General features: G+C 37.5%; 1 protein-coding gene across 1 annotated transcript; it reads left to right on the top strand.

Annotated features, from left to right (window-relative positions):
• The first annotated feature begins 661 nt into the window (after positions 1-661).
• Positions 662-8,238, top strand: fgf3 (fibroblast growth factor 3). Its single transcript, XM_039748754.1, has 3 exons — positions 662-1,607; positions 4,038-4,141; positions 6,222-8,238. Exons 1-3 carry the CDS (start codon positions 1,331-1,333, stop codon positions 6,552-6,554), a joined length of 714 nt encoding a protein of 237 aa, XP_039604688.1. The 5' UTR covers positions 662-1,330; the 3' UTR covers positions 6,555-8,238.
• The last annotated feature ends 18,020 nt before the right edge of the window (positions 8,239-26,258 follow it).

The raw sequence follows: 26,258 nt of genomic DNA, 5'->3' as shown, positions 1-26,258 counted from the left end.
AAGCGTCGCTTTTTCCAGGATCGCCTTTAATGTGTAAGAAAATCTGTCAGACTGATACTCCACATAGGAATGCCAAGTTTCCTCAGAATTTGGAGGTAAAAGGAGCCGACTAAAGAGAAGCAACGTGCGAAGGGCAATTATTTCAGAATAAAGGGTTGCGTTCGCTAGTCTGCTGTGATTTTGCTCTGCTGCAAAAACCTATAAAGCTGAGCCAGTTGTTACTATTGTTTTAATCAAAGAATAGAGTATACGCAAGTGTATATTTTAATTGACCTAATATCAAGTAATTATTTGAGATAATTCATTTTCTTAACATCAAAACGGTTGTATTAATTAATTCAAAATAAATCAAAGCCCGTTATCTGGGACCTAAAGAGTTGCAAAAACATACTGAAGCTGAGTGCCATTTACGATCAGTTGGCACTTCATTACATATTTGTAAAACAGGTATACTCCCAAAACAGAGATGTTTTAAATTCTTCTATTCGAAAGAAAAGAATGCAGACGAAAGCGTCATTCTTGGGGCGTTTTAATGTGATAGTATAAAAAGTGTAGACTTTAATGTGTCTGTATGTGGATATGAGTGCCTGTGTGTGCGTTCGTGCGTGTGTGTGTGTGTGTGTGTGTGCGGGCTGCGCTTCTCCTCTGTGAAACATTTCGAAGCAGCATCATTCACTCTCCTTGTTTCTGTTAGTTATTTTGGATTGATAGCTACAGGACCCCGAAAAATGCTCATTGGAAGCCCACAGTGTGTAATTTTCAGATGCATAATTGGTCTGTTGGATCTTTCAAAAGAGGGACTCTGAAGAAGTTCTGCCCTCGGATGGCTTGTTCTTTGTAATGCGGTTTTCCGCAATAAGCCACTGTGTAATGCTGTGTAATCTTATCCATGCTGCACTCTCATAGTTCACACAAGACTGATACCTTGCTTCCCTTCTCCTTTGTATCAATTGGTCGGAGTTCAGGCTATTGTTGCTGGAAGGTTCTTTTATTTCTATGCACTGTCGATCAACGAAATCTCACGATAGTCTCCTGGAGAAATTCAGTGGATTTTTGGAGAGGCTGACTATTTGGAGAGAAGGGGAGTCATGATCACCTCTCAGTTTAATCTACGCTGCTGGAACGTGCGGCTCCTTATCAATGCCTATTGATTTAGCAAAACAGAAGAGATAAAAGAGTAGATCGGAACAGATAAAGGCGACCAGGTTTCATGGGCTGGATCAGTGTGCTTTGCAACTAAGACAGCGGAAAGGAAGCCTTCTTTAATGGGACCCCTTGTGTCACTTTTTCCTTTTTTGCCAAGACGACTAAGTACTTCGACCATGCCACAATGGTTATAATTGTGATTTTGTTGTTGCTGGGTTTCTTGGATCCCAGCAAGCAGGAATCTGTGCCTCAGCGTTTGCCTAAGGGTCCAAAGATTATTTGTGCGAAAGGGCAGTTTTGTGATTCCAGACTACGCAGAGATGCAGGGGGACGTGGTGGGGTCTACGAACACCTCGGAGGAGCACCCAGGCGCAGAAAACTCTACTGCGCTACTAAGTATCATCTGCAGATCCATCCGAACGGGAAGATCGACGGGACCCTGGATAAAAATAGCCCATATAGTAAGTATTTCTCATTCATTAGAAACACTTTTTTAAGCTTTACATTATTTTCTTTGTCATTTTCCGGGTTATGATGGTAAATACCCGCTAGCCAAATGCATATGTATACCAATTTAAAATACTAATTGAATGCTGTCTGCATACTTTCTTGTTTTTTTATCTAGCTAACAATAGTGTACTGTAATAATCTTAAATATTTAAAAAGCAAAATAAACGTTATAATTACACATGTACCGAACCATCTTGTTCCAACTAAGGTTCGCTTTGAGGCAGCATCGAGCGCTATATAACGTGCATGCCTATAACGGCATAGCTAAAATCATTTTTAAAAGAAAATTTCCGTTTTAAACAGTACTCCGGAAAACACTTGGCTACTAATCTCTTTTTTTAAGCTACATTTCTTCTCTCCTTATGGTTTAAATTATCGGCTTACTGTTTTTAGCAGCATGAGTTAGCATTAAAACATTTTTAATGTTATCGCTTCTCTTTAACTTCATCTTAACTGTACATTGTACTTGAAATGTGGCTAGCAGCCGCTCTGACGAAACATTCCGAATGAATGAAAATAATAATTCTAATGCAGCAATAACTACATCAATACATGATCACACAGAATTAGAGAACCTCAGGCAGGCAGACAGACAGACAGACAGACAGACAGACAGATAGATAGATAGATAGATAGATAGATAGATAGATAGATAGATAGATAGATAGATAGATAGATAGATAGATCCATTCGGTGGTAAGGAATTTTAAGGATGCTGACCAATTAATACACAATACACTTTAAAATACAACTTGTAATGTGTATTTGTCAGTACAATCCTTTCACAAAGCCACTGATTTCGTACACGAACTGATTAGTTAAGAAAAGCATGTCCGATTTAAGCACAACTGTAAAGGATAAAGCAGTTTAGTGACAATGGCCAACTCCAGTAAGCTGTCACTCTGTTTAACAGTCTCCGCTGTATTTGCAAGGATTTGCTCTACCACGCGTCACTTCCCTTAAAAGCTCACTGACAGAATGCACAGATACAATGCTAATTCAAAATGCCATCCCAAAAGCCTGAAGACTTAACGTTTGTTTTCTTATCATCACAAAAGAGAGCTTTAGATTGTAGCCTTTTCTTTAAGCCTTTCCGTTTTTCTCTTTTTTTCTTCTTCTTTTTTCCCTTCCTTTTTATTATGGGGTACTTTACAAGCTTCTTAGAATAATTGACGCTTGTACTCTAACTTGTGTTTAAAAAGGGACCTTTATAAAGCATGAAAAGTGACTGGAGAGGAGACGTTTGACCACACAGAAACGTAGACAAAACCCTAAAGTAAACTCTCCTTTGAAGAAGATAAACAGTTTTCCGAAATCCAGCAGGTTATGGAATAACGAATCCAGGTACTACATACCGTTAAATATTTAACGTCCAGTGTAAGCAAAACATTACACTGAATCATTCTGCGCCATATACGGGGAGTGTATATTTCAATAAAAAGCACCGTGTTTATAAACGAGTGTTTTTCAGTTTGACTCTTGTGCCTCTCCTAAGACTAGCGCCGATCATGTGGTTGTTTAGGACGTCACTGACTAATAACACATGTGCTAATTGAAAACCTCAGAGGTCTAAAGGAAGGCGACTGTGGATAACCACAGCTTTCTTGCAGGAAAATAAATAAATAAATAAATAATTGAGGCTCTGGAAACCTTTCAAGCAGACGTTTCCGGAAAATTATTAAACGATAAAGGTTACAATCAAAAATTCATAAACACAGAGATATGAACATACACTGCACAATGCAAATCCGTTATTTAAACGTCTGCAAATGAGTTAGATAACAACAGTTTTCGTTTTTGTTTTTTTTTTTTTTTTTTTTTATAAAGTAGCCTATGTTTTTACATTATTTGGATTACTAAGCAGGCGTCTAAACAAGCGAGGAGGAGAGGGGGGAAGCTCATTGTTATTGGTGTATTCTGCGGATTTAACTAAATTTTGAAGTTTTGGAACAAGAATATAAACGTCAGGCATTAAGAAAGGATTTGAACGTCTTACAGGATTAGCTGGACCTCTAGTTCAATGTCATTCAACTTTTACTTGAATTGATGTTAAATCTCATTGACCTCTCCCAGGGCTTAATCCATCTCTTATTTCGAGGGCCCAAGAAATTGTCAGGAACTAAAATCCTTTGTAAAAGTCATAGTCTCTCTCTCTCTCTCTCCCTCTCTCTCTCAGTCTCTAGTCTCCCCTAGTCAAGGCCTTTTTATTCTTAATAGGTTTAAAATATTAGGGTACACAGTTTTGCTGCATTCTTGGCCGGTTAATATAAAATGTATTTTTGAAACAGACTTAATTCGACTGGTGGGTGGCAACATTCTAGTTAAATGGAGATGGATAAATATTTTAAAAATTAACTCACTGAAAAAACATATTTTTCCAGGTATCCTAGAGATCACTGCCGTAGACGTTGGAATTGTGGCTATTAAAGGCTTATTTTCAGGCCGATATCTTGCCATGAACAAGAGAGGACGTCTTTATGCTTCGGTAAGTGACATTATTTAATGGTCTTGGGCCTTTTGGGACCTCTTACCATGAAGCTCTTACCTGGTCTTGGAACTTGTGTATCATTTCTATCATCTCCATCTGTATGAGCAAATTACAATTATTTGGAGTGATTTCATGTGGTCATGTCTTTGATATTACCTGCTTTTGTAATGTTTGGGTGTAGAATTATTTATATAATGTCACTGACCTATAGAATTGAGTGATTATTGACATATACCCATACCAAATTTTAAACTGGTTGTACTGGGCCTATAATCAGAAAAGGTGAAGGTGCCAAACTGGTTCTTTAGATCAATGTCATAAGGGAACCTATGTTTGGTTCCCAAAAGAACCATCCACATGAATGTTCCAGAAAAGTAATATAAATAACCACAAATTGTTGATAACAGATTTCTGCAATACTAATGGGTTCCTGATTTCAAAAGGACCACATGAAATAGCACAGGCTGTTCAGGTTTTCTTCATCTGTCAGTATCCGGCTCCCTACTAAATGTAAATATATTTTTATTTCGTCCACATATTATGAGCCTTTTTAAAACTCAGAGAACCAATTTAATTTGCAAAGAACCCTTCCCAGATTTAAATGGTTCTTTGTCAACAGTGGTTCTATGAGAAACCACACAGCCCAGTTAAATGCTATTAAGGAACTGTTATTTTTAGGACTGTAGATATAGCATACGTGTTGAACATAAGTTAGAGATGCATATGATTTACATTTGATGTGTATAGGGTGGTCCAGATCTAATTATGCAATTTTCATTACGCTATAACTTATTAAGGTTATTACATAGAAAATCACCCGAAAAATCGCAGACCATCGAGAAGTGTGTGAACTGACGACATGAAAAATCGTCTTCGCGCCGAGCTGGAATCGTGCCGGTATAAATCAAAGTCATCCAGAGGATCTGGATCTGCATAATTAGATCTGGACCACCCTGTATAGGTGATGATAGTGAGCCTAATTTTCATTTCATTCTACTGAAACATTTGACTTTTCTAGACACTATGATTTTAGCTGGCGTTTCTATATCAATGAAAAAGCCTGTTTAATTTATTACTTTAAAAATGGGGGGAAAATGGTATTAATATATAATTCAACGTAAACATACATTACACGATGTGAGATACACTTTTCGCGTTGTAGACAAAGAACATTTTGATCAGACATTGTTATTAGGAAATTGATGTCATACCACATAACGGTTTCACCCTTAATATAAAGCCTGCTTTTCATTCTTCCTGGTAAATGTGTCATCGTGCAGAAGCTGATTACGACGTTAAATTAATTTAGTAAATATGAAATAGGAAATTATCTGAATAATGGAAAAACTAGACAGGTAACCGAATGTTTTATTTAATTTATAGTGCATTTAAAAGCGAATACATATAGAGTACGGTACATTTTCGCTGATGAGTTCGATACGCTGCAGTAAAGTTCAAGACTGTTCTCATCGGCTAATGCTGAGTTGATGTTTCAGACTAAGCAATCGCTTGTTCGAATCAATATGTAAATAACTTCAAAAATCAATCACTCAGTCCCGATAAGAAACAGGTTACCACACCATAAGATAAAGAAATTTGCTTTTTTATTTCAAATCTATATTTTTCCCTAATGGGGCAAGCAGCAACTTAATAGGCTGTGCTGTTTCAGATTTCTCATTAATGCTTTGATCGCCTCTCCAAAGTAAAATTTAATTTGTTCCAAATGTACTTATTGCAAAAGTCCACAGATTTCGCCAATATTCAAGACTGTGCAAAACGAAGCAATAATGGGTGGTTTGCTCTCCGCGTGTTTTATACCATCCTTGTAAACCACCCCATCTCCCGAGAAAAGTTTGAACGGAAGTGTCCATTAAAACTGTGCATTCTGGAATTCATTCATTTAGCGTTCATCAAAGTGGTTTTTTTTTTTTTTCAGTCGACTTCGGTGTTTCCTTTTAATTTTAAATACTGACTCTGTTGTTGAGCATCAGTCACCCAGTAGGACTGGTATGTACAGCTTATATGTGTCTAAGAATCTGTGTAATTGACTGAACAACACCTTCTTCTCTGTTCACAGGATGTATATAATCAAGAATGCGAGTTTGTAGAAAGAATTCACGAACTGGGATATAACACGTACGCATCCCGCCCTTACCGAACTGTACCGAACTCGGCTGGAGGCAAACGAAGAGCAAGCGCTGAGAGACTGTGGTACGTGTCAATTAACGGAAAAGGACGGCCACGGAGAGGATTCAAAACACGAAGAACTCAAAAATCATCCCTGTTTCTGCCCAGAGTGTTGGATAATAAGGACCATGATATGGTGCGGCTTTTTCACACGAACTCCAAGTACAGGGAGAGCATTCTTAGGCCCGCAAGTAGACATGAAAGGAGCAGACGCGGACATTAGAAAGAAACTCTTAGTAGGAAATGAAGAGATGAAAACTAACACCACAAACTGCTTCAAATCAATGTGATGAAAATCAACACTGTCGGTTTGGATGTTCTACTGTTACAACAAAAGATTATTCTCCCTGCGGAGCTGACAGGATTATTGTACTCGTTTAAATACGTCTTATTATTGTATATATAAATATTTCTGTATATATGGTTAAAATAGTTTTATACAATTCCTGTCTGTCCCTGGATGAGCATTGTGTAGATACTGGTTCCTCTAGATCTTTGCATAGATACTGCCAGCGATGCTGTACATCCTAAACAGTGTCAGTCAAAGAGACTATAGAGAAGTATGTAACTGAGCACTTTTACCGTTTTCCGAAAGCAATATTTGCTGAGCAAATTCAGATTTGTTGTATAATTGTTACTTGTAATGTGATAGCCTACTGTTTAAAACTTTCAAAAGGAGTTTCTGTGTTACTAATGTTATCTTATTTATTTAGTTTCAGTATGTGACAAATTGTTAGCCGCAGAATTTGGAAAAAAAGCAATATCAAAACTGTTTTCCTTTTTTTTTTTCGTAAATACAGCAAAGTTGTATTTTTAATGCAGCTAAATTCAAAATTTCAAACCTTTAAAGAAACCATTTGTCTTTTGTCGTCCTTTACACCTCTTTTGATTTTTGTCAGCAGTGATCGATCTCGGTGGATGAACAAAATGTGCAACTTTTTTTGTTTAAGTGACTGGTTATTATGTGCTCAATCATGAAAAATGCCACAGCTTGTTTAATTTGATTTTAGTTGAATTTAAATGGTATGGCTAAACAAGTGCAGCAGAAGTGCGGGCGGTTCATTGACACCAACAAAGGACCTTGCAGTAACATTTGACAACGTCATTGACATTTAAATAAGAAAAACAGGCGTATTTGAATGACGGGGCAGACGTCACTCAAAAATCCAGTCTGAAATATTCTTCAAAATATTGCTACTCTTTAAGGCAAATTCAAGAAGAGTTAGTCCCTTCCAAAAGTATGAGCTGAAACACTTTGTGCAGAAAGGAACAGATAACCTGGCCTGGTTGTTTTATTCACTTTCTTCCACTGCTCTATGTATCGATCTCATGTAGCTGAAACTGATGGGTCGACTCGGCTGTCACAGTCAGCCCTTGTAAGGCTGATTCACGCACACGAGCTCTTTAAACAAAAGTGGATATTGTAGCTGAGAGCCACATCAAATTTGCTACTCCTTTAAAACTTGAATTTTGAAAGTTCTACTAATAAACACAAAGGACATTGCCTTTAAAGGATGCTGCACACATACTTTCGTATTAAGACTCTTTATTATGTCTTCAGTACAGCCATCTATTCTTCGATTGTTGCACCCGCTTAATCCAACTATAAATCTTTAACAGGAAGACGACTGGACTGCAGAAGACAACCTCACAACACAACTTAGCAAATTATTTGAAGATCTCCAATTCCATGGACATTTTATCCATCTCAGATTTAGTGACATATTCAGTGACTATTTTCACATCAGCTTGATTAAAAAAAAAAAAAAAAAAATGACGATGTGCCATACTATGCTAAATATGCTGTACAAATATGTTGAACAAGGGCCGTTGTACTGCTGTTTATTTAAATTTACAGACAATAAAGATATATTAGAATTAATCTGATGCAATTGTATGATTTGGGCTCTTAAACCTATCTCTTGATAAAGAAATTTTGAAGACAGACTTTTACAGAGCAGATAAACATGACAAATATCGATCTTTGTCTTGATTCGGGAGTTATTGGAACCCCAAAATGGCATTGATTTTTATTTTAAATTCAGAAAACTACACACACGGATCATGTCTGACATTTGCATAAAACATACACAGTCATTCCAATAACGTTAAAGGATATCTCAGTTAAAAATACGTTATACTCGAACTTTATGGTTAGATCACAGTAGTAACACTGACACATTTACAACCCAGCTCTTATTCTCTTCGAAAACTCTCAGGAGGCTTATTTGCTTTCATTTTTTATCGCAGTTAATTCATGCAAGTTACCTTATTGGTGTTGTGGCTACAAAATCAGCTGAACTTGTCAAATCACTAGCTGTGATGTGTGATTGGATTTTTTGGAAATTAAGTTAAGCTTTCATCTATCTTTCTATCTATCTATCTATCTATCTATCTATCTATCTATCTATCTATCTATCTATCTATCTATCTATCTATCTATCTATCTATCTATCTATCTATCTATCTATCTATCTATAAGACTGTGAAGTTGCATCCACGCATATCTATCCATTTTCTATTATATTTATCCAGTTTAGAATCCCTGGAGTCCCGTTTCAGTCACCACAACCTTTATATATTGTAGACAGTCCAATTTTCTAGTTTAAAAAGACATTTCCAATATTTTCATTCAGACTCAAACTAAATAAACTCTGTTGTTGTACGTTAATAGCAGTTGTGAGAGAAGGAGTTGGAGGAGAAGGTTGTAAATTTTACATGTATACACAAAGTATAAAAAAATCTTTTCGCTTGGTTGCATTGAGTGGCATATTCGGACCCTTGGACATACAAGTATAACATGGCATATTAAAGTCGTATTTTTAATTGCAACCACTTCGACTTAATTCCATTATCCCTATGTTTAATATGGTCTGTCCACAGAGGTAAAGTGAAAACCCACTTCAAGAGTCATTTAAGAAAGCTATACACATTTAACAAGCAGTTGGTTCAGGATGCTCCAATTAGTTCAATCACATGCGACAGGTAGACTAGGTCATCGGGTTGGAGATGTGGGTCTTGATCAAGCATTCGAAGTTGACCTGCTGCACAAAGCATGTTTGCAAGCATGCCAAGAGGTCAGGGGACGCTCATTAGCACAGTTGTAAAGCAAGACCCCTAACCCCCTCGTCCTCACTCTTACCACCCCAGCGAGTTAAAAAAAACCCTTGTTTTTGCCACGAAAACCGACAGTGAGTGATCAAAACATCACATCGCTAGACAAGACAGTTTAAATAGCAAAGTGACGTGCCAGCTCCCTTGTCAAGTATAGGCAGGCGTGCATATTCGCGCCGTTAACTTGCCGACACTGCACCCTACAGGTGGGACGGCGGTGTCTTTTCACTTCAAATCCAGCTTGCAAAAACATTTAGCTTATGGTACTCCATGCGCACGGGAAGAAGGGTTTATTCATCCTGTTTCATCAAATACTTACATATGCTTTGTACACCTACAAAAATTTAGAGGACACATAATAGTGATTAAAACGGAAACGTCTATAAAATAATCATACAACTATTTAACTAGACGCGTTATGATAACTTTGGTCTACGCATTTAACTTTTGTTTAAATAATTTATTTATTTGCATTTACGAGTTCCATAGAATATATAATTAACTTAATCATCAGATAGGCGAAGATATATATTAAATACACTTCATGAAATAGATTCCGAATGAATGAAAATAATAATTTTAATACAGCAATAACTACATCAAGACAAGATCACGCAGACTTAGAGACCGACAGACAGACAGACAGATAGATAGATAGATAGATAGATAGATAGATAGATAGATAGATAGATATGAAAGTTATAGTTGTAAGGTGCTATATAGATCTGTAATACGGTACAAAAGCTATTTTGCATTACTGAACTGAAAAAGTTATCAACTACAATTGTCAATCGGTTATTTTCAGATATATTTTACATTTTGCTGTACAAAAAGAAGCAAATAAGATACTGAAAAAGTTTAAGACATCAATAAATATAATAAAAAATATTTAAAAAAAACCAATTAGCCAAAAGTTACACAAACACTGAGCGTTATTTCCAAATTTTCATTAACTTATTGTAATTCATATTGTACATCTAACATCGTTCAACCCTAATAAATACAGAGTTAAACAAAACAGTTGCAGTTATAATAATGACAATTTTATACATCTTTAAATTATCACAATTCTGCTTTGCAACAGAAAAAAAATCAAATTTTGTTTTCAATCATCTGCACAGGGTATTAAGATTTTGTTTTAAAATGCAATGTCTCCTATCTAAATAAAGGGATTTGCATTCTTAATATAACATTTTGAAAAATAAAACAAATGCTTTTTCTACTTAATTTTTTTTTCTGAATAAGTTTTTTTTAGTACAGTAAACATAACAGTTTGTCACCAACTGAACGTTATAAACTAAATCAACTATATTATATTGTAAATGTCATTTTTGAGTATTCTTAAAAATAACAGTTCTTTAAAGGCAGTTTATAGTTCTTTACTGGGTTGTGTGGGTCCTCGTAGGACTATTTCTTGACAAAGCACCATTTTGGGCTGGGTTCTTTGCATGTGATGTTGGTTCTTTCAGCTTTGAAAAACATTGTAAAATTAAGAAAAAATTGAAATCTTTTTTTATATGAATTTTCTTGGCCAGAATTAAGGTGATCCAGAGTCTATCCTCCTAGAAATAGACACCAGGAAGGAAGCAACTGGAACGTAATGACCATCCAGCTTATAAATGATTTCTGTAAAATAATTCCGCCAATTGTTCCAGTACCTTGTCTGAAGGATAATTATTGCATTGTGTCCATAGCAGCCAATTAACATCAAAAGCACGTGTAGATACAGTATGAAATGGATTAACAGATGCTGGTCAGTGTTTAGACAATTTTTTTTTTTATTAAGATGTATTTATTTTTATCAGTGAAGATTTCTTTTATGTATCTGATTTTATTTTAGGCAGTATTTATCTTCTGCTCATATTTTTATCCCCAAGGATTAATAAATATATACTGACATTGTTAAGTTGTTTTAACTTTCGGATATTTCTAAGAAGAATGCATCAACCTGTATTTTTACATATTTTTACTTTCTCGTATATGAGGTATAGGGAAAGTATTGTAATCGTCCAAAAATGATGTCGAGATTTTGGTGAATCTCAACGTTTTAGACCTTCCTGAGTATGAAAATACAATTTGTTGAATTATGTCTGTGTATGTGTGCACGCGCGTGTGTGTGTGTGTGTGTGTATAACTTGACTTAGGTCAACCAAATTTTGCATAGAAGTATTAGGTACAAAACATAGATTTCTATCAGGTTTTCTGCTATTTCCACTAACTGGAAGTGGAACTTGACCTTTTATTCATGCAGCTGCAGAGTCCGATTTATTCAACTTTACTTTTATAATAATTGTTCAATATATTAATTTGATTTTGATTTGTTGTTGATGGTTCTTTAATGTACATAATATAAAAATAAAATCACTGTTTTGCAGTTTACTCCTCAAATATACATTCCCATATCTGAGTATATGAGAAAGTCTAGGGGAGACCATTCCCAATTTTTAATATTACTTTCTGTCTTTTCCTCCACACATAGTTCTTGGATGTAAACTTTTTTGCTTGTAATGCAATATTTTGTATTGTAATACAACTTTTATAAATCATTACTAGCCCTCCTCTGTTCTTTGTTGTTCTTCTTGGCTTCTGGATGTGGCATTTGGTGCTACTACTCTACTGACTGGCCAGTATACAGAGTCATCTCGGATCAATGAGCATTGGAATCATCAGATTGAAAGGCCACCAGACTCATCTATAGAAGGACCAAGAGGGGTAGGTGGCCAGTTGGCCAAGATCTCTAGGACTGTCACTGTTTGTCTCCTCTGTTGTCAACTGGTCAAAGTTCTTCAGTTAACTAATGGATAGATATTTGTTGGTTTCCATTTATTTTTATTTGCTTTCTCTGTTTTTAACAACATATTTTAACAAATCTGTACATTTACACGTGCAAGTTCTGTATTTAGTAATTAGTATAATCTACACTTGTATTTTAACTGAGAATTGTTTACAGTATTCTGGCCTGCACTCATCAAAAAGCACTAATAAGCTGTAAGTTGAAAATTGATGGTTGGATATTCAATTTTATCATTATAGGGAAATTATTGTATTTTATGCAATTCATGGCTTAAAGACAACTACATTCAGCAGGCTTTCTGTACAAAATTCTAGGCAAATTATCTATAAGGTGATTACATTAATCAAGAAATGTCATGTTTTTGCTTTGTTAACCTAAAAATATTTGAGTGTACAGAAACCTTACCTTTAGTCTCTTGGAAATATTTTATTGTGGAAATATTGTTATACGTTTTTAAAGCCAACTCACATCAATACATCTACACTTTTGATCACTCACTTGTTCAGTCCAGGGGTATCTAGAGTCTAAATCTGTATAGCAACCAGCTCTGGAAAGGATAGCAGTCCATCACTGGACTTACTCACACACCCACAGTCGCTCATACTGTGCCAAATTACATTTCCCAATTAACCTAAAATGCATATCAGTGGGAAATGAGAGCAAAACTGGAGTACCTGCAGTAAAACAGAGACAAAGAGAGAACCTCTCAACTTCATACACATATTGTTTAGTTCTGAGATTCAAACTGAATATTACTATATTGACCATTGCTTTACTGAACCACCCCATATCAATATTTGCAAACTGGTATTTTTTCAAATATCAAATTACATTTTGCTGCTAGTAATCTCAATTAATCATTTATGTTTCTCTTTCTAATTCTTGGTAAAATATTTTCCCAGTGCCTTAACCCTCACCAGGAAAAGCAGTTGAGAAGATGAGATGATAAGAGACATTTACCGTGGTCACAAAAGAATTTTCTTTCATGATGTTTTATCATGATTGGTTTTTGAAACTCCAAATATAATGTTTAGTATTGTAGCAGGGAAAATCTTTTTGTTCATTTATTCTAAGAGGGTTTTTTTATTCACACTAATTGCTCCTGAGCAGTTAAGGCAGTTCTTTACAAAATAATTTTGAAAATGACCAGAGATGCACACATTATTTTGAATTTTATCTCCTTTTGTAGTTTGTAATCTGTCCTATGTAACTGGGCTTTCCTAGTTTGTGTCAGGTTTCTCACATTAATCACCCTCACTGGGAATCCCGAGAGACCACTCAGGCCCATAACCTGCACAAAGTGCAGAAAGCAGCTGTGCTGGCCAGCTCAACCAAGGGAGAGCTACATTTGATCCAGTCATCAATTGGGTTTCTTTTTTTTATTGAATTTATGCATTAGTAAGTGAAGTGTTATGATATAGCAAAAATGTACTGCTATAAACAAAAAGAAAAAAATCTCATTTGTCACAGAAAGAGCTAAGAGTTGTTAAGCTTAAAACACATGAAAAGCCCTACCTATACCAAAATCAGAGAGCTTCTTCTTTTGGCTGCTCCTGTTAGAAGTTGCCACAGTGGACCATCTTTGTCCATATCTTCCTGTCCTCCTTTCTCTGTTACAGCCATCACCTGCATGTCCTCACCAAAATCAGAGACCTAATTAGTGATAAAAAAATCATGATCATATTGATTGAAGCAAAAGGAATTTAGCAGAAATACAGGGAGGCTTATTTTAGAATAACATTAATAAAATCTTCCTAGAAGTACCAAATAGTTCTATGAAACATTAAATTTGATTTCTCCTAGACTAATTGGGCTTCTGCGTGAGAGGGTATCTCTTCTTCACAGCAGTCTCATTCCTTTAGAGCTCCCCTACAATCTCTCCTCACAGACACTCACTCTCATGCTGAGCTGCTTCTCTAGCCTCCTCCCTTTGAATCAGTCCTGGTTATGGCACCAATATGTATTGAGAGTTCATTTTTTGAGTAATAGCTCCCACACAGGTCGTTCTCACTGGGCTCCCCTGATACGAATCTGGGTTTGTACTGTCCTCACCTTATCCAGTCAAGCCAATGGAAAACCTTCACTACTAAAATAAGTAATCAGGCTTCTGACTTCACAGTGGGCTCTTTCCATTTGAGCTTCCCATCACTATTAAAGGACAAAGTCATTTACTACCTTTAGGTGGTTCATCTTTCTGTTGTACTTATAATCCACACCTCTTGTTGATCTATTCACTCATTTATTCATTCATTCATTTTCCACCACTTATCTGAAACCAGGTCACAGGGCAACAGTCATAGCAGTGAGGTCCATACATTCATTACCCTAGACACACTTGCCAACTAATACTGTGGGATCCCAAAGTGTTCCCAGGTCTTCTGGGAGATATAATCCTCCCAGTGAGTCCTGGATCTTCCCCAGGGTCTCTTTCTAACTGGTTGTGCCTGTAAAACTTCAAAAGGGTGAAAAAAAGCGTCCATGAGTCATCCATATCAGATGCCAAATCACCACACTAGACTCATCTTGATGCAGAGGGTCAGTTGCTCCACTCCAGGCCTCTCCTGGATGTCTACACTTCTTACCCTATGACAAAGGGAGCGTCCAGCCACACTGTGGAAAAAGCTCATTTCGACTGCTTGTACCTGCAATGTTACCCAAAGTTCATGACCACAGGCGAGGATAGGGGCGTATATCGACTGGCATATCCAAAGCTTTGCTTTCTGATTCAGGTCCTTCTTCACCTCTATGGATCAGTACAGCAATCACACCTGTAGATCTACTGGTACTTAAACTACCTCTGGATTTATCTCACAGATGGTAGATTTCTATGGTATGTACGGATCATGGCATTGCAAGATATAGCAAGGGCCAACACATGAAGAGCTAAATTGATTTTAAGAACAGTTCAGATTTCAGCATTCTACTGTACAATAACAGCAATGACTGTGAATTCTTATACCAAACAATGAATTCTTACAATCAAGGCGTACGTCAAGTGACAACCTTTATCAGCGCACTACCAGTACAATAACTCTTTTGCATGGCTTATGCTTAATGCCTGTTAACCAAACCCGGTAAGCCATCATGAGATGATATTAAGTAACAGCAGATTGAAAACTACTTCCATATTGGTATAATAACTATGTGATGGTTACATGTCAAGTCAGCTGATATTGTGAAAATTATTTTTGACCTTTATAAAATATTTCTTTGAGGTATGATAATTTTGTATTTTGGTTTTATAGTTAGACTTTTGTTTGAGCTATTTTGTTTTAGTGGATGCATCCATCTTTGTAGTCTTATTGTTATGATGTCTCAAAAGTAGTGCTGCCTGATGTCATTAGAGCAATAATATACTGTATAAGCCAGGGCCACATGCTATTGATAGTCCAAGTCTGTGAACAAATTCTGTAAAACCTTTTTTTTTTGCAAATGTTTCTTTGTTTTTATTTGCTTTTATACTTTGAATCATAAAACTTTAATTCTAAGGATTGTTTTTTGTTTTAGTATAGTCTATCTGGCTTTTGACTACTGAGCTGCAACTATTTGTAATGGATAAATATTGCACTTCTTGGTTAATTGTGCTCACCACCCTCTCTGAGTTCCCCATTGTGGCAGTATAGTACAGATTCTGTTAATAAATTGCTAAGGGCACCATCATAGTGGTACAGGGAAGGTGACAAAGAGAGATAGCAAGACAGAGAGAGAGAGAGAGAGACAGAGAGAGATACCCACACTGGGGTTACCATAGTCATTGTTATGTCTGCAGCACAGACAATATTTGAAGTGATGTGAAATTAAAATTGGTCAAATCCAGAAGATCAAAGAAAACCATACGTCAAGAGCAAAATGAAGACCATGAAACAAAAGTCAAGGAGGTAAGCATAAGGTAAATACACAAATAAACAAAGCACAAAGATTTTTAGCAAGTGATAGAATCTCAGATATGAAAGATTGCCCCAGAAGATCTTTTACATCTGTTGCTTTGCAGTTCTGAGGTTGTGCCCTTCGAGGACATGCCCATTATGGATCCTAACAACAGGTGCTCAATAGGGTGGTGAAACGAGCAGTTGCCTGTAACAGAATCATTCCAATCAGTCAGAGGTACAGACAGTAGGGTCTACATGTGTGCTAAACACTTTAGAAGGGTGACAAGCAGAGACATCAGTTTAGAAGAAAAACGAGAGCTGTGGAAAGTGGGGAAATATGTAATATTTGTCCTTCAGTAGTCTAACAGTATCTTTGAGGAGCATGACCTAGGAGCTCCAGATAGAGGTTGCAAAAACTTCTGTCCAAAAGGCGGAAGCACACAATCCCAGACAAAAATGTGCATGGTCAGGATGTGTCTGAGGCTATATTGAAATTTTCTGTTTTTGTTTGCATATTGTCATCAGCCCCTCTGTTATGTTTCATTCAGGCTCCCCATACACCAACCCCCACCAGGGGATTGATGGAGTTTAAATGTCTCGTTGTTGTCTATTATGATTATTTTTTATATTAACAGTTCAGATTATTTACTTTTTATATGTTGATATGTTTTTAGCTACATGTATATTCGATGTGTTTTGTGGGTGGTCCATCAAGAGGTGGGGACACTGCAGTTCTTTATGGTTTTTTGAATGCATTGGTATTGGTGAGTTTGAAATATATGCTGTGGTTTTTTGACTACTGGATGTTTTACTTCTGCGGTGGGTTGGCGCCCTGCCCGGGATTGGTTCCTGCCTTGCGCCCTGTGTTGGCTGGGATTGGCTCTAGCAGACTGTCGTGACCCTGTGTTCGGATTCAACGGGATGGAAAATGGATGGATGGATGGATGGATGTTTTACTTTTTCTCTGTTTTTTCATCTATTCCTTGATTCCAATGGAGTTTTAAATGAATATTGGAGTTTCGCAAAGCCACCTTGCTTGAGCACCTTGTGCCCTGCCTGAGCAAAACAAGACTTCTGTCAAGCTTCAGTTAAGCATCTTCAGATTTTCTGAATTTCTTTTCCTATTTTTGGGTATGCTTTTTACAGTGCCTAGTTGGAAATCTTTGCTAATATTTATCAGAATACCTGTGTATGACATTTCACCTGTTCTTTGGATTCTATTCTTTCATTTTACTTTATTAGATGTTGGTCTTACTAGATGTTGATTTTATAATCTTCTGGCTGTCTTTTTATGTTGTCCTTTGGAATGTCAAATGTCAGAGCTCCTTCCAGAGAGTGTGTTGAAATGTCTAAGTAAGGTGATCTTGTCTGAGGCTGGAATGTTTTGGACTGCTTCATTAAGGGAGACATAGGAGTCATTATTTTCTTCCTCTATAGACTCCAGCTTAGGAGCGTATGCACTGAAGATTGTCATATAAGAACCTTTTGCCAGTGGAACATGCAGGGTCCTTAAGCCTGAGCTGATGCCTATAGGGGACTTCTTTCTTGACAGCAAGGCCAATTCTGTGGATCCAGATCTCCGATTGTGGCTGGCCTTTCCAAAAAAATGTATTCCTGGCTGTGGTTTAAGTGATGGATCCTTCATCAGCGAGACTCAGCACAGATGGTCCACCTTATACCGTTGGAGTTCTGAGGCTACAAGGACTGTTCTCCACATTATAACGCTGGAGTTTTAAGACTACAATGGCTGTTCTCCAAGGTGGTTGGTTAATATAACGGCTGAATCCATGTGTGTCTGGGCATTCCAAGATGAGGATGAGAAAGTTTGAACTTTTCTGAGTGCATGTAGAGGGTCGATTCGCCAGGTACAGTTGCAGAACACAGATAAGGCACCTGTTCTGGATGTGCCTCTGAATGCCCATTACACCAACACCACCATATGTGTTGGTTCCATTCTAAAACACACACCATTACCCAATGGTAGTTCTCTCCATCTGTTGCCCATTGCCATTGGACTTTCATACAGGAAAAAGGAAGAGGTAGATAGATGGAAGGAAGAGCCTGCGCAAAGGAGTTGATACTGAGGTAGTGAGGGTGTACAATTCTCAATCACATCACTTCACTCCCCATCAGGATTTCATGTGGCAAGATGTGTGGGGAATGATGAGAGATGGCAAGAAGTTGCCTGACTTTGGATGAACATTGGGGTCTGGTGGGGGTGGAGGTGGTTGAGTCTGTCTTAGTCAGGACCTCACCTCTGATCTTACCATCATGGGTGGCCCTACTTGGAGTACACTACACTTGATGGCATTGCTCAGAGGATCTATGATCACACAATCCACTCTGCCATTTTAAGGAGTTGACTCAATGGAGGGTTTGAAATGTAAACTGTTAATTAAATGCAACTATTACTATGTTTTCAGTGATTTCTGTATTGATTACTCAGTTCTACACTTTAAAATAGATTTGTGCACACCTAGTTGGCATATGTCTGACAGGTGGAACCATGTTGGCCATTTAAAGTTAGCTACAGTAAACATACATTTTTTAAGAGCAACTGAAGCCTTAGAGGTGTGTGGACTCTAATAACTGCTAGAGTGAAATCTGCCTGTTGACCATATAATAAAACCTAAGTACTTCCGGACCATAGAAGTTTCAGAGGTTAGCTAGAAGGGACTGCAGGAGGGAGTTTACGGTTGCCTTTAGTCATCTTTGAGAATAAGGAGAACCAAGTGGCAGAGAGGGAAAGAGAAAGTTGAAAAATTAGTCCTTCTTGGTATTTTGAAGGTGGGAAAAGTGCTAATTCACCCCATCAATACACAAACGTTTAAGACCTCTGTAGTTAGTACAAGACTGGCTGCAGGGTTTTCTTTCTGCCTTCCTCTGCAAAGTTTTATCGAATAAATGCATCATCCTATATAGCTTCAGCTGCCTTGGTGCTGTTATGAGAGTAGAAGACAACTTTCAGTGACATTAACATCAGCAAAAAGTACCCAGCTTTACAATACAGCTTATTCATTAGAGATCAGGTTTTTTTTTAGCTCTTACTATAAATTTGCTTCTAACAAACCTTAAATGAAGGTTTGTTATACTTTCACTTGTAATTAATCATCTGGTATGTTTTATTTATTTATTTTTTATTATTTTTATCTTAACTTCATCTAGTTTTTATGAAGTGTTGGTGTGCCAGCTGGGTCTCCACTTTAAATATCAGTGGCAAACAATAAACAAATGAATCACTTGTGTACACAAAATGTAACAAAAATAGCTCTTTTGGCTTAAAGTTATGATCGAATCACCGTGTTGGAGCTCCGTCCAAGTCCAAATGAGATGACATATATTCTTATAGCTCTCAGGCTGGAAGAGGTGGGGTTAGTTGTCCTCAGTGGATGACACTGCTAGCAGGGTATTGCATACCTTGTTGGTGTCCTGAAGATGTCCCTCTGATGCGCATCCATGACTTACCCAAACATTGTGTGTTCCCCCATTACCTTCTTCAGTTATTGTTGTGATAAATTGATTTACATTTATTAACTGTCTTAATATTTGATTTGTATGCTATTTTTCAATCATGAAATGAAACTCCATGACTTTACAGAAAAGCAAACTCTTTAGCAAGTTAAAATTCAAAGTCTACCTGCTATCTGCTGAATTTCATCACAAAACATCTGACGCTCAAAACCAGCAGATAATAATTGCTTTTCATCCTACCTATCTTTCATGTTTAAGTACAGGCACTTAATCCTTTGATTCTATCTCAGTGCTTGTTATGTTTTATAATACAAAAGATTAATTTCTTCATTATTCTTTTTTAACCTTTACCTTTGAAACTTCTTTTTACTTTTATCATTACAGTCTACATACTAAAAGGCAGTAAATAATGTTAAAATTAATACAACCTTGTCTAACAACAACAACAACAACAACAACAACATTTATTTATATACGTAGCACATTTTCATACAAAAAAGAATGTAGCTCAAAGTGCTTTACAAAATGAAGAATAGAAAAATAGAAGACACAATAAAAAATAAACATAAGTCAACATTAATTAACATAGAATAAGTAAGGTCCGATGGCCAGGGTGGACAGAAAAAAAAACAAAAAAACTCTTCACGGCTGGAGAAAAAAAAAATCTGTAGGGATTCCAGACCAAGAGACCACCAAGTCCCCTCTGGGCAATCTACCTAACATAAATGAAACAGTCCTCTTTGGATTTAGGGTTTTCATGGAAGGACTTGATGATGATGGTCACGTAGACTTCTGGCTTTCAGTCCATCGATATTGGTGCATCATGATGCTTTGAGTAGGTGGTGGTGGCGCAGGCTGCCACCACAAAGAAACCGGAAAAAGAAACAGAAGAGAGAGTAGGGCTCAGTATGGATTTTGGAGCCACTATGAATAGTTATTATGATGAATTGAACATACAGAGTATCAGGATTAAGTTAAAGTGAAGTTATAAAAAGGCCATGTTAAAGTAATGTGTTTTCAGCAGTGTTTTAAAGTGTTCTACTGTATCAGCCCGGCGAATTCCTATTGGCAGGCTATTCCAGATTTTAGGTGCATAACAGCAGAAGGCCGCCTCACCACTTCTTTTAAGTTTAGCTTTTGGAATTATAAGGAGACACTCATTTGAAGATCTAAGGTTACGATTTGGAATATAACGTGTCAGGCATTCCGATATATAAGATGGGGCGAGATTATTTAAGGCTTTATAAACCATAAGCAGTATTTTAAAGTCAATCCTGAATGACACAGGCAACCAGTGTAGTGACATCAAAACTGGAGAAATGTGTTCGGATTTTCTTTTCCTAGTTAGGATTCTAGCAGCTATACTCAAGTAATCCTTCCACTTTCCACTAAAACAAATAGAGAGAAAATAGAATTGAGAAAAGTTCAAATGAAGTGGCTATTAAATAATTATACAACTTATAAATCCCATCAGATTTTAGAAAAAGGTTGATCAACTCTACTCTAAAATGTTGATCTATTCTATGGGTTGGCAGCATTGCATCCTCCATGCTGAATCTCAATAAAGGTACTCCACTGGAAAGTATGCTGAGCCCCACTTCTGAACTCCTTGTTAACCTTTGACAGTGTGGTCAGATACAGCTCCAACTCTATTAATAAATAAGTTGATGACACTACTATCAGAGGCCTGATTACCTACAATAATGAGAGTGCACAAAGAGAAGAGGATTACTTTCTGACAAAATGGTGCCAGGAAAACAATACCACCCTTAATTTCACACTTCAGGAAGCAGAAGGCAGATCACACTCATCTACATCAGAGGAGATGCCGTTGAGAAGGTGAAGAGCTTTACATCTCTTAGAGTAGCCATCAGTATAAACTGAAGTGAGCAAAACACATTTTGTGTGTTGTCAGGAATACTCACCAATGTCTTTATGTTCTCAGATATCTAATGAGAGCTTAGAATTCTTTACTTGTTTTCAAATGATCTGCAGAGGGTGGTGAAGCCAATACACAATATTACAAGAACCCAGTTTCCTTCTGTTTGGCAACACACAACATTCACTGCCTGGAAAAGTCAAATAGTATAATTAAATACCTCAGCAATTCTGCACAGTCACCTTTCTCACTCCTACATTCTGACAAACTGCACAAGACAATTAGTATTTGAACCAGTTGATTCAGAACCGTTTCTGACCAAATATGCAAGAATACATTTATATTTATATTTATTTGCTTAACAGACACTTTTATCCAATGCAGCTTACACAAAAAGGTAAACAATCGAATACTATTAGGTTAGGGTCTGTTTGTTCAGCTAGTGTAATAGGACAAGTAACAAAAGTTGATTGCTACAAATGAAGATGTAATGACTCATACATTTACAATCAATAAAGCAATTACACTGAAAGAGCCAAAAATATAAAGTATTGCAATGCAACGTTTACTGAACAGCCAATCATTACAACATAATAACATATTGTAACATAACTAACACTAAATATACAGTATATAAACTGCTCAAAAAAATTAAAGGAACACTTTTTAATCAGAGTATAGCATAAAGTCAATGAAACTTATGGGATATTAATCTGGTCAGTTAAGTAGCAGAGGGGGTTAATCAGTTTCAGTTGCTTTTGTGTTAATGAAATTAACAACAGGTGCACTAGTGGGGAAACATGAGACAACCCCCAAAACAGGAATGGTTTAACAGGTGGAGGCCACTGACATTTTTCCATCCTCATCTTTTCTGACTGTTTTTTCACTAGTTTTGCATTTGGCTACAGTCAGTGTCACTACTGGTAGCATAAGGAGATACCTGGACCCTACAGAGGTTGCACAGGTAGTCCAACTTCTCCAGGATGGCACATCAGTATGTGCCATTGCCAGAAGGTTTGCTGTGTCTCCCAGCACAGTCTTAAGGGCATGGAGGCGATTCCATGAGGCAGTCACTCTAGGAGAGCTGGACAGGGCTGTAGAAGGTCCTTAACCCATCAGCCGGACCGGTTTCTGCTCCTTTGGGTAAGAAGGAACAGGATGAGCACTGCCAGAGCCCTACAAAATGACCTGCAGCAGGCCACTGGTGTGAATGTCTCTGACCAAACAATCAGAAATAGACTTCATGAGATTGGCCTGTGGTCTCTGCCTGGCACCGTGGAGCATGATTGGCATTTACCATAGAATACCAGAATTGGCAGGTCCACCACTGGCACCCTGTGCTTTTCACAGATGAGAGCAGGTTCACCTGAGCACATGTGATAGGCGTAAAAGGGTCTGGAGAAGCCATGGAGAGTGTTATCCTGCCTGTAACATTGTTCAGCATGACCAGTTTGGTGGTGAGTCAGTGATGGTCTGGGGAGGCATATCCATGGAGGGATACAAAGACCTCTACAGGCTAGACAACAGCAACTTGACTGCCATTAGGTATTGGGATGAAATCCTTGGACCCACCGTCAGACCCTAAGCTGGTGCAGTGCGTCCTTGGTTCCTCCTGGTGCACAACAATGCCTGGCCTCATGTGGTGAGAGTATGCAGGCAGTTCATGGAGGATGAAGGAATTGATACCATTGACTGGCCCCTGCGCTTGCCTGACCTAAATCCAATAGAACACTTCTGGGAAATTGTGTTTCAGACCATCTGATGTTGCCAGGTTGCACCTCAGACTGTCCAGGAGCTCAGTGATGCCATGGTCCAGATCTGGGAGGAGATCCCCCAGATCAACATCCGTCATCTCATTAGGAGAAAGCCCCGATATTGAAAGGCATGCATACAAGCACATGGGAGCCATACAAACTACTGAGTACAATTTGCAGTTGCTGCAATGAAATTTCGGCAAAATGGACTAGCCTGCAGCTTCATGTTTTCACTTTGATTTTCGGGGTGTCTTTGAATTCAGCCCACTGTAGTTTGATAATTTTCATTTCCATCAAACAATTCGACATCCTTTCATTCCAAACACATTACCCAGTCCATATCAGTATAGATATCCAGCATGATTTTTTTCCCATTGAGATCTGATGTGTTTTCAAAGTATTCCTTTAATTTTTCAGAACAATGACAATGAGGAAAATTGTTGTTGCAATTATGTACACATGAAAATTAAACCTCACAATATATAGGCTGAAGGTGGTCCTTCAGGTGTGACATCAGAGTGGCCTTGCCTCTTGGTGTTTCACCCACAAAACACAAGGGACACGGGTGAACAGAAGTAATATATATATATATATATATATATAAATATTGTCGGAGATGGCTGGGGTGGCAACCCGACCGGGACTCCCTGGAGGACTGGAGGTGGGCTTGCACCTTCCCCAGACCATGTGGGCGACCACCTTGGTACCTTTGGGGCCATGGGTACAGAGTTTTGGGCGGTGTGTCTTGCGTGTCCGCCTGCCTGTGTCCGGGCCAGCTACCACTATATATATATATATATATATATATATATATATATATATATATATATATATATATATATATATATATATATATATATATATACTCAGCATAAAAAGAAACATCCCTTTTTCAGGACTGTGTATTTCAACAATAATGTTTTAAAAATCCAAATAACTTTACAGATCTTCATTGTAAAGGATTTAAACAATGTTTTCCATGCATGTTCAATTAACCATAACCAATTAATTAACATGCACCTGTGGAATGGTCGTTAAGACCTTAACAGCTTACAGAAAGTAGGCATTTAAGGTCACAGTTCTAAAAACGCAGGACACTAAAGAGACTTGTCTACCGACTGTGAAAACACCCAAAGAAAGATGCCCAGGGTCCCTGCTCATCTGCGTGAACATGCATTAGGCATGCTGCAGGGAGGCATGAGGACTGCTGATGTGGCTAGGGCAATAAATTGCCATGTCCGCACTGTGAGACGCCTAAGACAGCGCTACAGGGAGACAGGAAGGACAGCTGATCATTCTCGCAGTGGAAGAGCCCGGATCTCAATCCCATTGAGCACGTCTGGGACCTGTTGGATCGCAGGGTGAGGGCTAGGGCCATTCCCCCCAGAAATGTCCAGGAACTTGCAGGTGCCTTGGTGGAAGAGTGGGGTAACATCTCACAGCAAGAACTGACAAATCTGGTCCAGTCCATGAGGAGGAGATGCACTGCAGTACTTCAAGCAGCTGGTGGCCACACCAGATACTGACTGGTACTTTTGAATTTGAGCCTCCTTCATTCAGGGACACAGTGTGAAACATTTTAGTTTATGTCTTATGGTGTTGACTCTTTTAGTGTTCATAAAAATATTTACACATTAAGTTTACTGAAAGTAAAAACAGTTGAAAGTCAGAGGATGTTTCTTTTTTTGCTGAGTATATATATATATATATATAGTAAATAATAATTAAACTGATAAATTATTACAAAAAACATAAATATATTAAACACAAGCTGCATGTGGTCTTTGGGACAATAAACAACCCGAAAACTCCCCAGTTGTTTTACTATATTCATGAACTTGGAGAGGTGTCAGCTAACTCTTAAGAATTACCTAGGGCAGAGGACGTGGACCACTTTGTGCTTGCTGCCCCACTGACTTTTGTAAGAAGACACTGGTGATACCATATCTTACTTATATCACTGGCATATTAGTCCCATTAATCTTTGTCTCGAGAAAATACCTCCAGATAGACAATGTTTTTAGTGAATACTTCAAACCTTTCCCTCCATTACTGAGGTGTCATTAGTACAACGTCATTGCATGGCGGTGTTTGCTGCACACAGGTCAAGTGCCAAAAAAATGGAAAAGTGCACACATGCGCCATCTACTGTATTGGCTATGGTTGAGCATGAGCAGAGTGGACTGCTCCACACACACACACACACACACACACACACACACACACACACACACACACACAGGTCTTTCATTTATATATGTCTAATATCAAAAATAACGCAAAGGAAACACAGAAAATGGCAGGAAACACACCTTGGTTGTTCAGTTTATGGAAATCCAGAAGTTTTACCCCAGAAGATGACTCCAATGCAGATATTATCATAGATGACAGGGTCAATGCAACACACTGTGAACTCAGCATTAAGAGATTTGACTGAGGATGGGCCCCTGTTCTATATTTTATCATCTAAATGTTTTTATATTCATCTATAGATATCCAAGCTAACATTCAATTTTGAATCCTTTGTTCTCTCTGCATTTCAATGTCTGATTTTTCTAACTACAATTACTCCATGGACCATAACAGCAACATTCTCTTATGAAAAATAAATAGCGAAATCTTATAATACCTTACATAGTTGGATGAATCCACCTTCTATAACTCTGCAAGAAATAATAGGTTTTGTTTACCTAAAATTAAAAAAAAACAATTTTTCACTAAAAGAGTGTTTTAAAGGTTTGACAAAAATTAATCAAGAATTTAGTAGTGTTGTTTTAAAATAAATTAGCTGCTAACCTTTTTGTTTAGATTCAGGTTACTACTTTTATTTGTTTTAACACTACAAGCTTAGTGTTGCCCCCAAATCTAGGTAATCAACCATCGTCTTGTGAACTGACTGCTTATTCTCATAATTCTTCTGAAATGCCCTTTGAAAGACTTACAGCTCATCTCTGATGCTCTCCTTATCTCTTGACTGCAGAGGCTTAAGTAAAAGATGCTAATGGTTATGAAAGTGGTGTTTTTGTACTTTTTATTATTTAGGTTT

Source organism: Polypterus senegalus, chromosome 1 (assembly GCF_016835505.1).
Source record: "Polypterus senegalus isolate Bchr_013 chromosome 1, ASM1683550v1, whole genome shotgun sequence".
NCBI classification, from domain to species: Eukaryota; Metazoa; Chordata; class Cladistia; order Polypteriformes; family Polypteridae; genus Polypterus; species Polypterus senegalus.
This window is presented reverse-complemented; position numbering and strand designations above follow the sequence as displayed.

Coding starts and splice junctions, on each gene's coding strand:
- fgf3 (XM_039748754.1), top strand. CDS start 1,331: ATGGTTATAATTGTGATTTTGTTGTTGCTGGGTTTCTTGGATCCCAGC. Junction 1,608..4,037: donor GGATAAAAATAGCCCATATA/GTAAGTATTTCT, acceptor ATATTTTTCCAG/GTATCCTAGAGATCACTGCC. Junction 4,142..6,221: donor GAGGACGTCTTTATGCTTCG/GTAAGTGACATT, acceptor CTCTGTTCACAG/GATGTATATAATCAAGAATG.